The sequence below is a fragment of the Oryzias latipes genome, chromosome 23 (assembly GCF_053564925.1).
Source record: "Oryzias latipes strain Hd-rR chromosome 23, Olatipes_Hd-rR_3.1".
Classification (NCBI taxonomy): Eukaryota; Metazoa; Chordata; class Actinopteri; order Beloniformes; family Adrianichthyidae; genus Oryzias; species Oryzias latipes.
The window spans coordinates 12701993-12717640 of record NC_136259.1 but is presented as its reverse complement, the minus strand read 5'-3'; the positions used below and the strand labels follow the sequence as shown (position 1 = coordinate 12717640).

Below are 15648 nucleotides of genomic sequence, written 5' to 3'. Positions count from 1 at the left end.
AAAATACCTGTCGACAGGTGCAGAAGGCTCATTGACAAATACAGAAACCGTTAAATTGCAGTGATTGCCTCAAAAGGTTGTGCAACATAATATTAAGGTATGGGTACCATCATTTTTGTCCAGCCCTATTTCATTATTATTTTTTTTAAATAATTCTGTTGATTAACAACTCAAAAGTAATGGCTGATTTTGATTATTTAATTTTCAATACATTTGAATTTATTGTCACTTTTGAATGTTTCAAGTCCTTTCAGTGAGCATTGTGGACTTTCTTTCTTTAACTGAGGGGTACCAACAATTTTGTCCACCACTGTATGTAAAACCACAGAATAAAAACGGTGACCATCTGTAAACAGACAAAGATTAAGTCCTAACTACTCTCGCCACATGCTCACACACAGAATGGATTTCCAAGAGGGGATCCTAAAAGATCACTTATGTCCAAATTAAAACCACACTCTTCAGCTCAGTCATGAGCTGCTTGTTCCAAATCTTTGCTTCCCTCATTATCAGTTAAAAGGCAGAACTACAAGCAAGAGTAAATCCTGATGGAGACTATTTAGTGCTCTGCCAAGAGCTCAGCAGGAGAGAAATCCATGCTGACAGCAGGGAGCTGCTTATTGCTGAGCAATGCTGGATATAAATACACTGTTACTGTTGCTGCTAATGAGCTCGGACTTTAACACACAGTCTTCTCTGGCAGGTCAATTCAATTCACAGATGAGCGCAAAAATGTATTTTTGTGGTGAATGTCTAAAACACCAAGCCGATGTCAAGTGCAATGCTAGGAGCAGTGGAGGACCAGATGAGGACCAAGCAGAGCTCGGCATGACTGAATTCTGAAATGTGGGCTATGAAGCCAATTCATCCGTAATTTATCTGCAACTTCTGTTATTAACAGTCAACAGAAAACTCATCTCTGTTTCAGTCTGGTTCTGTTACTTCCTTCAAGACAAATCATGTCCCTTCTCTAATAGATGGAATAGCTTTGACCCATCATTATCATCCTCATGATTCCAGCACTTCAGGGTTTTACGTTTACTGCATTGAGGTGATGCTTTGTGTGCATTTCCTGCTGAGTATCATTCACAGCTTCCAATTGGACCAACTACTATTTCATTTCAGGAGCAGTCAGTCATAGTGCTGGCCTCCTCCCCTCTGCTCTCCCGGTGTAAACACATGATATACAATCCCATCAAACAATCCCGAAATGGTGATGCTTTTTAGTTGAAATTGTCATGCTGCATCCCTGCAGGACACGCAGGAGAAGGGATGTTTGGTGCAGCAGGTGCATCTCTGAGGATCACAGTCCAGCTGATTTTCCTTCATTCACAGAGTCAATCAATACTATCGTTCTTTCTGAGGACCAAATAAACAGAGGTGGGAAATTAAATGAGGTTTATTGATCAACACAAGCAGACCGCCGAGGCCCAAAGACATTCATGCTGAGGATGAGGATGGAGATGCTCTGATGAAAGAGCTCGGTAAAAAAACAGGTTGTCTTAGGTTGAGTCAAAGCTCAAACACAGGGCAGAGCTGGTTCTGTGAACTGGGTCAATGAGTTCAGACTCAACCTCTTGATATAAGGTATATCAGGGAAGCACTGTCACTATCAAACAGCACCAGGTTGTTGACCTGTACAGGTGATCTGGCCTTTTGGGTTGTTGATGACCATGGAGGGTCAGGGAGAGGAGCGCCGCATCTTAAGGGAATCGCTGGAGTATCTTGCTAAGGCTTGTGAAGCCACCGTAGGGGACTTCATGAAAATGTAACGTACCATAAAACATGCGTGTGGTAAGTGTATCATGAAGTATTTGTAAGAATAATGTAAGTTGCACATACTTATGATATACTAGGGAGGCTGTCATATGGTGTCCTTACACCACACTCTAGTTTTTAATAAGGTGTGAGTACTAACTCCTTAATGACCGCATGCAATGTTGTACACACAGGGTGTGCAGGTGATATGTAAGGACCTGTAAGAGGCCCAATCAATCAAAAATATCATTTTTAGCATGTTCTTTACTGTTCTTTATTGTCTCTGTGCAGAGTCCTGTGGGTGACACCAGAGATCATTGGTCCAGGGAACCAAGTCAATTTAAATACATCTCTGCTAGTGAAACATATTTTTTTATTCAGTGTAAAGTTTGTATTTTTATGCCTCAGCTTTTAATCGAATCTTTCAGAACTTTATTACTTTAAAAAAGTGTTGCTAAGTTTAAATGTTTTTTCTAATCTTAACGCATTTGATGGTTGGCACCTCTGCAGATGCATAGCAGCAGCTTTAGATCAGTTATTATTGCAGACCAGGATAAGCAGAAAAATTGCAGTGACTACAATTTTAATAAAACTCTTTACAATAAGGACCAGGAAACAGAATTTAACGAAACATTAAAAAAAACAAATTTTAGATGAGCAAATGTTGCAAGTCGTTTTGGGAGTTAAAATAAAAAACGTTGGTATTTTCAAGCTACCTTAAGTCAATCCTTTTACTCTACAAACTGTCTTCAAAGCATCTGACAAATACTAAAAGTAGAAAATCATAGATTTCAAATAGAGTTTTCCGCAGGTTTACAGAAATGGTCCGCTGGAGGCCATTAATGTGTCGCTTTCAGATCAAATTGTGTGGAAAGCAACTACAAAAACAAGGAACTTCAAACAGACTGGGCACAAACCTCATCTCCTCATTAAAACTATAAGATGAGCTGCAATTAGAAGTAAAGCCACAGTTTGTTCGTGTCATAAACATGATCCGTGTCTGTTTTGTTTATGCGTTGGTCGAAATATCACCAGTCTGTTTTATTCTTCCTCTTTTTTTATTCACAAACATTACAGAGCAAAACAGTTCTCCAAAAAAAGAGAACTGGGGTGGACTGTTGGAACAGATGTCCAGAGCATCATGTCTTGGAAGGTTCTGGGAAATTTTGCCAATTTGCAATGGTTCTTGTTTGAAACAACATCAGTGCCTTTGAGCTATTTTGCCTTTACAAAAAATAAAAAAAGCGGTGGGGGTGTGTATTATTTATCTGTATGTGACTCTCAGGCTGTGTGAATATGGCTGCAGTGGCCTCAGGACAAAGGAATTAACCTGGAGCGCCTGATGCTTTCCTTTGTTTTCTTGCTCTTTTGTTTTGCTGCATGGACGTAAACAAACTCACACCTCCCATCGTGTCAGTGCACAGGATCAGTGACTTCAAGAGGAATATTTCTGTAAAAGCGATGCATGAGGACCAGCGTCCTTCAAGTATTTAAATGCTTCACACCTCAGAGCTGAGCTCTCATGTAAATGTGGCAACAGAAAGGAGCTGAATCGATCCCGCATGGCTCCGACTCCTCCAAGGGAAGAAGAAGGAAAGCACAAACACACACTCAAATACCCACACAGAGAACGCCATCTGTCATGGCTGTCAGTAGCCTAGCCACCATCCTCCCCTGCAAATGGGCCACAACGCAGAAAATAATAGACTGGGGGAGAGATAAGAGTGGTGAACCGCTGCCCAGGAAGCTGACAGTGGTTCACTCATGCTCGTGCCTGAGCCACAGCCTTTTCTGTGGCTGTCGTTGGGCTCTTCCTGGTTCCTTTGGCTCACAGATGAGACAGCCTTTTAAGGTTTGGCTGTTTATCAGATCCTGAACATTTCCTGAAGTACCAGCTGTAAAGGAAAGTGGTGGCAGCTTTAACCAAATCCAAAAAATGTGTGTGTGTTGGGGGAATGGTGGTATGCCAACAAATTTTCCAACATTACTTTTATGCATGAGATGATTCTGCTAAACTGCGTGTAACTACATTTGAAATATTTCACAAAACGTTGACAAACCAAAGCATTTAATTTTAAGACAGATTTGTGTAAACCTTTGAAAATACTGATGTGGCTGTGCTTCAAAAACTGTTTTCTGGCTTTGGGTAAGTGTCCCAACCCTCAGTGAGGATAGTGACACGTGTGCCTACCTGTGGCTGATCTGCGTCCCCCGCAGATTGGACATGGTTTCTTCCAGGTTTTGTCGGAGGTCAGCGATGTTCTTCACTGTCCTCATGCGTCTCGTCTCAGCGTCTTCTCCTGAAAACAAACATTTTGATTGGTCAACAAGGCACACCTCTCAGCCCTCTGACAGACGCTAAACCATTGACTTTATAAACAAGTGGATAGATCGGCTGTGACATCACCATAGAAAATGCTTACTTCCCCCTCCAGCGAAATTAAGCCAATTCTGTCACCATTTTTCCCGAGATACGGGCGCCGCTATCTGGAGCGATTGGTCCTAGTAGGTCTGAGTCAACCTTTCTTTGGCAACAACTGTCACCAATCAGGGATGTAACTTGTTTGAAGTCCACACCGTCTTTCCACTGAAAGCAGCTCGGGAGAATCTGTCAATCAAACGTTCGAGGTATGGCCCAGTGGGCACCAAAAGCTTTCACTGAGGCATCTGATTGGTCAGTTTGGGACTTGAGTAATTTGCGATGAAGAAAAAACACAATGAAAAAGAATATGCTATCATATCAAGAACATGTTAAAAAAGGTATCAGAGGAAGAGTGATTACTCTGACCAATAGAATGAAAGCTGTTCATTTCTCAACATAAGCCTATGAGATTTTAGTTTCTTGGAACCAGCAGGTGCTTCCTGTATGGAACGCTAGGGGGAAGGGGCCACTCTCTCCAGTTCTATATGCAGTCAATGGACTACGCACTCTCAAACACATTATAGGAGGGGAAGAGAACTTGTGACAGTAAGCGTTTCATTGGCTGTCAGGAACGACTCATTAAAGGATTAATGAAAATTGAAGGCCAACCAGTAAATCAGGCTGCACGAATGCTTTGACTTGCAATGATAGACATCAGTGAGATCGTTGACATGCCAACAAAAAACACCACAAAAAAGATTTGTGACTGTGATGTAATGATCTGAAAACGCTGGTCTTCATGGTCCATCATTTGATTTCTCTCAATAAACTCCCTAGAAGCAGCAGAGACTTTGGTTTGTGTTGGACGTGATGACGATGTCACACCAAAGTAACGGCTTGTCTCTTCCATTTAAGCCTCTCTGTTACCTTGTCCAGCTCGCTGCATCTGCCGGCAGGTTGCCACAGAAACAGTAATGAACATGTGGGAAAGGACAGAACATCAGACATCAGCCACTCTGCACTCGACTTAAAGACTAATAACCGTCTTCACAGAAGAGATGATGTACCATAAGTAAAGTCCCAGTCCCATCATCTTATGATTTATTTTCAAAGCATTGATGTTTTTAGCCAAAAAAACCCTCGCCATTTTCTAGAACAGTGTTTTTCAACACTTTTTTAACCAAGGTACACTTTTTACTTGACAAAATACTCATAGCAACCAAAAAACAAACTAAATCTTTCTTATGTATTGACATACAGTCTCTTTGGGATCTCACGTCAATCTTTTGCCACAGCACACTGGTTGAACAACACTGTTGTAGAACATAGTTTCTGCAGTTAATCAGTAATTCACCTGTGTGTTGTGTTGGCACAGAGTAAGCCCGCCCGTACTTCCCATCACCCATCTGTTTACACTGTTATGCAGGCTTACAGCCCCTCACATCCCCAGCCTATCATTAGTGCCACACAGAGCAGGGAGCTTGTGACCTGCCCAGCATATTTTCTACATCACAAATATGACCTTTTTAAAACAGCTTTTTTCATCTGCTCCTGATTCACAATGATTTTATTAAAAAATACCCAGACAGGCAAATTAAATCTTAATTTTCTTTATTTATGACCTCCATCATCAGAAACAATGCCTCAAGTACATTTTTAAAAAACACAATTTTCATCGGAGTAGGTCTTCAAGCTTTGGCTCTACAGGTCCATGTTTAGAAAAAACACAAAAAAAGGAAAGTACTGTTTTTACAGCAATGAACTACCACAAGGCTGCTGAGTGTTGGAGGCATGAACAGGTCTCTACAACAGTATCTGTGCCATTGAAAACTTTTGTTAATGCCCCCATTTTTTATGGTATGAACTCAAAGATGTGAAACATTTTCCACATACACAAAATAACCAGTTCTCTGAAATATTGTTCACAAATCTGTCTAAATCTGTGATAGTGAGCACTTCTCCTTTGCCAAGACAATCCATCCCACCTCACAGGTGTGCCATATCAAGATGCTGATTAGACAGCATGATTATTGCACAGGTGTGCCTTAGACTGGCCACAAGAAAAGGCCACTCTGAAATCTTCAGTTTTGTTTTATTGAGGGGGTCAGGGGACTCAGACAACCAGTCAGTATCTAGTGTGACCAACATTTGCCTCATGAAGTGCGACACATCTCCTTCGCATAGAGTTGACCAGGTTGTATATTGTGGGAAGTGGAATGTTGGTCCACTCTTCTTCAGTGGCTGTGCGATGTTGCTGGATATTGGCAGGAACTGGAACACGCTTTCGTATACGCCGATCCAGAGCATCCCAAACATGCTCAATGGGTGACATGTCCGGTGAATATGCTGGCCATGCAAGAACTGGGATGTTTTCAGCTTCCAAGAATTGTGTACAGATCCTTGCAACATGGGGCCGTGCATTATCATGCTGCAACATGAGGTGATGTTGGATGTACGGCACAACAATGGGCCCCAGGATCTCGTCACAGTATCTCTGTGCATTCAAAATGCCATCAATGAAATGCATCTGTGTTCTTCGCTCATAACATACGCCTGCCCATACCATAACCCCACCACCACCATGGGCTACTCGATCCACAACATTGACATCAGAAAACCGCTCCCCCACACAACGCCACACACGCTGTCTGCCATCTGCCCTGAACAGTGTACACTGGGATTCATCCGTGAAGAGAACACCTCTTCAACGTGCCAGACGCCATCGCATGTAAGCATTTGCCCACTCAAGTCGGTTACGACGACGAACTGGAGTGAGGTCGAGACCTCGAGGAGGACGACGAGCATGCAGATGAGCTTCCCTGAGACAGTTTCTGACAGTTTGTGCAGAAATTCTGTGGTTATGCAAACCGATTGTTTCAGCAGCTGTCCGAGTGGCTGGTCTCAGACGATCTTGGAGGTGGACATGCTGGATGTGGTGGTCTTGGGCTGATGTGGTTACACGTGGTCTGCGGTTGTGAGGCCGGTTGGATGTGCTGCCAAATTCTCGGAAACGCCTTTGGAGACGGCTTATGGTGGAGAAATGGACATTCAATTCCCTAGCAACAACTCTGGTGGACATTCCTGCTATCAGCATGCCAAGTGCACAATCCCTCAAAACTTGCGACATCTGTGGCATTGTGTTGTGTCACACAACTGAAGATTTCAGAGTGGCCTTTTCTTGTGGCCAGTCTAAGGCACACCTGTGCAATAATCATGCTGTCTAATCAGCATCTTGATATGGCACACCTGTGAGGTGGGATGGATTGTCTTGGCAAAGGAGAAGTGCTCACTATCACAGATTTAGACAGATTTGTGAACAATATTTCAGAGAACTGGTTATTTTGTGTATGTGGAAAATGTTTCACATCTTTGAGTTCATACCATAAAAAATGGGAGCAATAACATAAGTGTTGCATTTATATTTTTGGTCAGTGTATTTTGTAACTTATGTTTTAAATTTACAAATATAGTTTCAAATTGTCAATGTTTATTTCAAGATTAAACTTTTTTTTTTCAAATTTAAAATTTAATTTGTCAAATTTTGGATATTTCCTTCAGTGAGTTATTTTGCATTTAGAACTGTTTCAATTTTTCTTTTTTTTAATTAACAATCTAACATTTAATTTATTTGAAACTGATGCTAATTTGACCCCATAAGAGTCTTAAAAACAGTATAAATGCTGGTGGCAGTGTAATGGTGTTGGACTGCTTTGATGTATCTGTTAGAGGGGGAAATAGTAGCTGTTCAATAATAAGCCACTGAATTTAAAGTTGTATCTGAAAACCTAAAATAATAAACGCAGAAAAATCTGAACAGAAAGTGAATCTGGCAGGATAACCGTTGAGTCAATCCAAGAGATGAAGAATAAAAAAACTGATGTACTGACTTGAACTGGAAAACAATGCAACTGAAGGGAAAATCCCCCCAATTGATGGACTGAACAGACAATAGTTTGAGCTAAAGTGAGTTCACATTCAAAAAACATAAAAATTACGTCACTTAAGTCCTGAAAATCCCCAATCTGAACCTATCTGAACTATTTCTATTGAAAAAGTTGGATTTTTTTTTATACAAAGACTATAGAAACATAATATTTTACTTGCTAAATAGGAGAAAAGCTTCTTTTCAGTTGACCATAAAATCTTCTTACTTTAAATTTTTGTTTTTATACGTTTTACAGTTTATGTTACTTAAATAAGCAGATTCACAGCTTAAAGGATTAAAGTTTGTGTTTTTTTTCCACAAATGAAAAAGATTTCATTGCCGTGTTTTGACAGCAGAGCTCCTGCTTTGACGTGCGCTCTGGGAGGATGCAGGTTTTTTCCATGTGCCGTTGCTGCAAAAGCTGCTTGCATGTCAGGATAAAATCTATCGTTCACAAACACAAACTGAACCTTTGGCTTATTTTTAGATTCTTGGCCCAACAGTGTTTTAGAAGTTTTACAGCTAACCTGAAAACAACTTCAGGTTTCCAGAAAAGTTTTAGATATTTAAATAATGTTCAGTACAGAACCTTAAACATACAGCACTGCCATGACCACATAGTGTAACATTGACAGCAAAAACTACAACATTCTTCTAGATAAAACCATTCTTAGGGACAAATTTGAAGGAAAGGAGCTCAGCTTGTGCTCACATTGCTGATTCTTGTCAGTAGTGAGCACATCATGAGTGCAAAAACCCAGGATGACATGTCTGTTCAAAAAGGACTTCCAGCTGATGATCATAATGACAACTGGATTCTTGGAACATCTGCAGCACAGCTGCTTCTTCAGAAACCTTTCTTTTTTTGTGTCCTCGTCACTCCTATTGAACACCGATCCTAACAGGTCTCTGCTGGGAAAGATCCAATTTAAAATTCTATTAAAAAGTGACAGGAACCCCGGGTCTCGATCATGTTTGGACATTTCATGCAACACTGAAGGGAAGCCAGAAGCATGTGTGTCCAATTATAAGCTCATCTTTGCAGCAGACAGCCTCCAGATCCTTCGCATGGGAAATAAAAAATGCACACATTTTATTTTCAGGATTAAAAATTATTATTATTCATTCTGAACCGTTATAATAAATTTACCGACTCAGCACTACTGGTGGATAAGGAGCGTGTTAAATCCTCTTCACCTTTTTGCTCATGCAGAAACTTTTCTTTGGATTTAAGCCCCAGTCATGATTCTCAACAGAGGCAATTTAATTTAATACTCTTTGCAGCATTTGTTTTTTTTCCAATGCAAGTTTAAGGTAATTTTAAAAGTGACGCTTCTTAAACCAAACGGACAACTTACTTTTTTCATTCTGGCAAAACAAAAACCAAATCATTGAACAAAGAGATTTTAATTCCCCATCCTCTTTATGAACTTTTCATTGCCAACAGCAATCTTCAGCTGATAGGTTGCTGTAACCTTTGTTGGCCACTAGATGCCCCTATTCTTTCTACTTTTCTGTTAGACTAATGCGTAACACAGTAAACGTTATTGATTAAAAAGAAAAAAAGAAAAAACATTATTTTTGATTTCTGTATAACATTGTCCTTCAATAATCCTGTATCACTTACTCTCCCTGGGTTTTTTCTAACAGCTTTCTTGATCTTTTTCTGCTTCTTTGCCGGCTGGGCACTTCGTGTTTGGGCGTATGATGGAGGCTGAGGTTTTGTCTGAATTCCCTCCCTCTCCTCAACCCCCTTAACTACTAAAGAATAGGGATTTAATGATTCATCAATTTAATCGATGAATCGATTTCTATTCCTACGATCGAAACCGTTTGATAGATTTATTTTACTACAAGGTGAAAATAACCAAGTGCATCACAGCAACATATATGATGCAGCAAAAATTGATCAGTCCATCATTTCAGTCCAACATGTGGAAACACTTTGAGTTTAGCAAAGACATGAGACCATACGCCTGCAGATTTTCTAAAGGCTGCTGATGAAATGGACTGACTGAATGTAAGTGTGGCCGATGTTTTCCAAACTCTGGTGGGTGGGAAAGCTACTAAAGTGTTAGTAATGCGCTCAGAGAACCATGTTTATGTGAGGATTAGAACACTGACATTCCCAGAGTTTGCTTCTTTGAGCCCTGATTCCCGATTTGAGGTGCTGTTGATAAAATTACCCCACATGTATGTCAAAACATTCCTGTTTGGCACGTGCGGGAGACTTACGTGGGTGAGGCTGGGTGTGAAGCACCTGCTCAAGGTCGCCCAGCATGGTGAGGATCACCTCCTTATCCAGCTGAGCGGTTCCCTCACGAGGACCTCCCCCTGACACCTCCTCTTCTGCCCAGTACCCACTGTCCTTCTCCCTGCCTCCCTGATTCTCACCCCTTCCTGAAGCAGCAGACTCTTTGCTGAACCCCCCATTTCTGCTCTCCTCATCTACCCCTGACCCCTCCCTGAACTTCTGCTGGGGGTCGGTCCTCAGATGGCTGCTGCAAGATCCTCGCTGTTGCCGCCCACCAGCTGCCGTGCATCTCCAAGGGACCGGGATGAGGGAGTGCTCCGACTGTGAAAGGACCTTAGTGAGAGACAGAGACAGGGATCGGGCTCGGGTCCCGCGTGCCTCCTCCTTCCTGGTGCCCACCTCCTTCCTGGGGCTTGCTTGTAGGCTGCCTCCTGCTCGATGGGAGGCGGTTGAGTGCAGAGTCCAGTTGTGAGGTTGGGAGAGACGAGTTGGAGCCTCGCTGAGCTCAAGGGAGTAGACGCACTGCTCGCCTTCGCTCAGGTGGGTCAGGTTAGTAAGAGAGCGCTGCTTGATCCGCAGGTTGAGGTTGTCAGGGAGAGGCTGGGGAGGCCGCTGAGCTGGACTGCCCCCCTGATACACAGAGAATTCTGCTCCCCTCTTCATCTCTGCTCACCTTTTCCTCATGCAGGAACAGTGTGAGGATCCACCTGAGAGGCTCCCTGCTCCCCACGGAGAACAGATGGAGGGAGGGAGGAACCGTAGAACTGAGCCAGCAAAGAGATGGGTCCTGACGACCCACACCTCCCCGATTGAGGTCCAGGTGTCTACAGGCTCCAAGGCTGGAGGGAAAGCAAGGTCTGGGGCAAAGCGGGGGGAGGAAAGCCCCCGTTCAGCCGTCAAATCCATCCTGGAGCTGAACCATGCTGGTGGTCAGGCAGCAAAGCAGACACAAACACTCACTGCTTCCATCGCGCTCTCCGTCCACATGCTGTCAGGGGCGTGGATGAGCGCGCTGCATCTCCCGTGCCCCCCCCCCCGCCTCACTTATTCTCTTTTCAGTCTTTTCATCCACTCTTATCTTGTTCCCTCCACCTTCTGTCTTTGCTGAAATTACCAGCTCACTGCCACACTTCAGCTGCCTCCCCCTCTGACACCTCCTCCCTGTCCTCACAGTGCAGAATGAATGGGTGTTGAAGGCGGCGAGCAGGCTCACGTAGCTCGCCGTCTGGCTGCACATTCCAGTGCGCAGCCTGCACTTTCTCTCCACCAGCTTGCTCAGCCTCCTAAGTGCTTATCTTCTTCTTTCTTTTAATCCTTGTCATCCTTCATAGGAGCTTTCTTGTTAAGTCCCTCACACCATCCCTCTGCCTCTGAGGCTGGGAGGTGTTTGCACCTGAGCTCTGCTGCAGCACGCCGTCCGTCCGCCCGCTGTTAATTAAAGGCGGGATGAGGAGCTGTGCCCAGAGCTTATCGTGGATCAACGGCATGCCTATCAATCAATGCAAACGGTATTAGCCCCCTCTGTATTAGTCACACCTGTGCTGCACACATCTGCCATCCTACTAAAAGAAGTTGCTGGAATAAAATCACTCCAGAAAAAAAAAAAAAACTCTTGCAAAAAGAAAACAAGCAGCCAGAATGCTTGAAAAGGCAAGCACTTTCATGTGGCGTTTGTGGTATTTTCCCTGAAATGGACTCATTTCTGTTATTTCACAGAAGAGGAAAAAGGACGTGACAACAAAAAACGAGTCCTTTTATCTGGACCCCAAACAAAAGCAGTGGTCACCCATCCCATCCTAACTTTATCCTCAAAATGACAAGTTTCAGAAAAACCACCACCAAAGCAAAACGTCAAGAATGTTCGAGCCGAGGCGACATCCCTCAGACCTGTAATCACCAGCTGTTGTTTGTGCATGCTGGACTCTGTTCAGTTCCACTTTGCATTTGATTAAGGGTGACCCCTCTTGACTTCAGAGACATTTGGTCTTGTTTGCTGCTCAAATGATTGCTGAATCTGGCATAAATAGATAAAACCGCTCTATCTGGTAAAAAGTTATTCAAGCAACTGAGGTTTTTTCTGCTTCTTGTTGCTGCAGTTATCAGTGGGTTGCATTTCTTTTTCTAACAGATGTTCATTAATTCTGTATTTCTTACTTTGTTCTTCAACAGTTGCAGTTAGAGGGCTGCATTGGGATTGGGTCCCGCCGGGTCCCACGGGACCCAACCCAAATCTCGCGGGATTGGGCGGTTTGAATTGTGCTGCGGGCGGCAAACCCCCCCCCCACGGGATCAGTCCTGCTGCCATGAATATCTCATGAATATATATTAGGGCAGTGTTTTTCAACCTTTTTTGAGCCACGGCACACTTTAACCTTGACAAAAATCCCGCGGCACACCAGTATTCAAAAAAAAGAGGAAAAAAAAGGATAAAAACAGTCTGTATTGATCCACAGTCCCTCCATGATCTCACATGCATTTTTGTGATAATTGTGGCACTAAAAGCTGTAAGTTGCAGCTGTTTTTTCTAATAAATGTAATAAAAGCTAAGTTAGAAGATTTAAAAACTTTTTGATTTGTGTTCGCTGTTTCAAGACGTTAAGAAGAGAGACTCGTTGTGCGCCAAGACGCTCACGCTGTCATTTTTAACCCAATGCATCATGGGAGATGTAGTTAATTATCCGCCGAACGCAGAAAGACCAGCGTCTCCGAGCTTCATGGTTTTGTTCACTTGTTCCACGGTCTGACACCGGATTCTGTGGAAAGTTACACCGCTAAATACGAGCTTTAGCTGGTATTTTTGTTAGAACTGAGCGACTTTATCAGCAGAATTCAGAGCAAGGAAGTGAAGACGTTAACCACTTCTGATTGGTCAGACTGATGACATGTGATTAAGAATCCAAGAATGATTGGCGGAGACAGTTAAAGGGGCGGGACTTTGCCGCAAACGGCTTTAGCTGCAGCCAAATCGCGGTACCAGTCATTCTTATCAAAATGTTTTTAATAGAATCAAATAAACACAAAGAAAAAAAATTATTTTATGATCTTTCATATAGCTAATTTCTAAGTGTTTTATCAGGGCCTGTTTGGATGAACAAAGAGCTGAAATCCTGGAGATGGAAAATGTTGTTAAATCAGGTAATGAGGGCAATTTCCCACGGCACACTTGACCACCTCCCACGGCACACTAGTGTGCCGCGGCACACTGGTTGAAAAACACTGTATTAGGGGACTACGTTAGGCTGTGCGGCTGTTGGATTCTTATGTACTGAAGCTCCGTGAAGGCACCAGGTAGAGACGCCCAATGTCCTCTGTCATCTAACCTGTTGTTGGGGGTGTGCAACGCCCCGCCCCGCCTCTTACTAAGAGTGCGCTTCAGGCCGTCTGTCTGCGCGCGCACACACGCACACTTTTAACCGAACAGGATTTGGGAAAATATATTTAATATTTAAGTTGAAAATTACACAAAAGAGGAATGCATGAAAAGATGAGGCTGGAGGAGAGACATGAATCTCTTTAATAATATCAATACAAATACGTGTTTTTTTCCCTGCGGGACGGGAGACGATACAAAATCATTGCATCTCTATTACTGTGCGGGACTAAATTCTATGAGTTTTGCGGGTGCGGGCGGGAGTGGACATACATATTGCCAGAGCGGCCGGGAGTGTAACGCATACGTTGCGGGAGCGGGCGGGATTGGTCAGAAATTCAGCGGGCGCGGGCGGGAGCGGGATGAAGAAAATATTCCCGCGCAGGGCTCTAGTTGCAGTCAGCCCTCCTGTCCCTTTTGTCTTACATCAGAAGATCCAGCACTTCTGTGTTTGTTTCCTTCCGCCCCCCTCAGACCCAAACACCCCTTTCATTCTGCTGCAGGTTTCTTCTTCGTCTGCCAGTTTTTCACTCCGCTGTTGCCCTTCACTGAAGCTCATGTCACTTGCAAACGCACAGGTGATGTGGGTTTTAAGGGTTGCTGGGTCAATGGAGGGTTGTAGAGTGAAGCGCACAGGTGTGTCTTCCAGTTCGCTTGAGGCTCGTATGGCAACCTTAAGGAGCACCATTGTTGTGAATGTGGTAAGTATGTTGTGAAGTATTTGTAAGGATGACAAAAGTTACACGCACTTATGATGTACGGGTTAAAGGTACAGTCTCCTTATGTCGCACTCAGTAGTTAGTCAGGTGCCCCCAGTGAGTCCTTACTGGCCGCATGGGATGTGCATGTGATACGTAAGAGCCTGTAAGACGCCTGCAGGATGTCCACACATATACACTATGACTGTCTAATTTCTTTATTTCTAACAGTCAGGCTGCATGCACAGAGCGCATGCAGTGCACACTTATCATCTGTACAGCACCAATCGGCTCCCTGCAAAGTTTGCAGGGTTTAAGAGGGTTGAAAATAAAATGTCCGTCAACTTGCCTGCATCTCAACTTCTTCACTCTTACTTACTTACTTACTTACATGTTGTATAAGTGTCGACTATGATCAATTAGTCAAGCAATGTCCCTAGGAAAACAGTGAATGAATATTTACACCTTAGAGTTCACTGAGTGGTCTACGACCTTGATATTTCCTGTGTTCTCTGTAACAGTTTGCCTGTTTTCACCCGCAGAGAGCTTGTATCCACCCATAGCAGTAGTGACTGAGGCATAACTGAGTAAAGAGATTACACTGAAAACCCTTCATTTTCATCTTTAGGCCACATAAACTGTGTTTCCATTGACCAGGAAATTATGCAAATTGGATTTGCGATAATAAATTTGCCTAATGGCAATACGAGAATTTCGAAAAAACTCACATTCATTGAAAAAAGTTTTTGTGCTTGGAGGAGGTGGCTTCTTAGGCCTATCAAAATGGACATATTTCACAAAACTGCAATGGAGACACTTTTCAGATCAAATGGGTCACGTGACCAACAACCGGATGGCAATGCACTTATTGGTAGGAACCGGCTGCCTTGGTCAGTGCACAGCGGGCGCCACCAGAGGTCCCACACCATCACGCAGCTCATCAAAAGTTGAGCGTGTCATGTGGAATTGTTGGATCCACAGCTCCTCTGTAAAATTACCAACCACCTTTTCCCAAAATGGTTAAAGTGGAATACCACTAGCCCTTCCCATGTGTAAGGAGCTCGCCGCTCTATGGCCTGAATAAGACGCCAACGTCTCCTTTGATAGATGATGATGAGCGCTGGTGCCGTGGTAGAAATTTGAATGAATCTGCTGTAAAACAAAGTATTTTTAACATCCATCAACATGTTTTGAATGACTTATCGCGTGAGTTGGTTTGTGTTTATTCACATAATTAGGATTTAATGGAAACTGTGTCATTGTGAAATTGTGTTTTTTCAA

At 43.2% G+C, this 15648-nt stretch overlaps 1 protein-coding gene and 1 long non-coding RNA gene across 17 annotated transcripts in view; one reads left to right on the top strand and one right to left on the bottom strand.

The window, feature by feature from the left end:
- Positions 1-15648, bottom strand: part of nav3 (neuron navigator 3) — a 518579-nt gene that overhangs the window by 77364 nt on the left and 425567 nt on the right. For 14 of the 16 annotated variants that reach the window (XM_078941837.1, XM_078941838.1, XM_078941836.1 and 11 more), the window contains one exon: positions 3950-4058. In XM_078941837.1, the coding sequence (XP_078797963.1) occupies positions 3950-4058 (109 nt within the window). Of the gene's footprint in view, positions 1-3949; positions 4059-10280; positions 10995-15648 lie in introns of those variants that run through there. The other 2 variants (XM_078941844.1, XM_078941846.1) reach the window with 1 other exon arrangement.
- On the top strand, positions 10716-11908 carry LOC144989426 (uncharacterized). The gene is made up of 2 exons (XR_013653583.1): positions 10716-10848; positions 10988-11908. It is a non-coding gene; the product is annotated as an uncharacterized LOC144989426 (long non-coding RNA).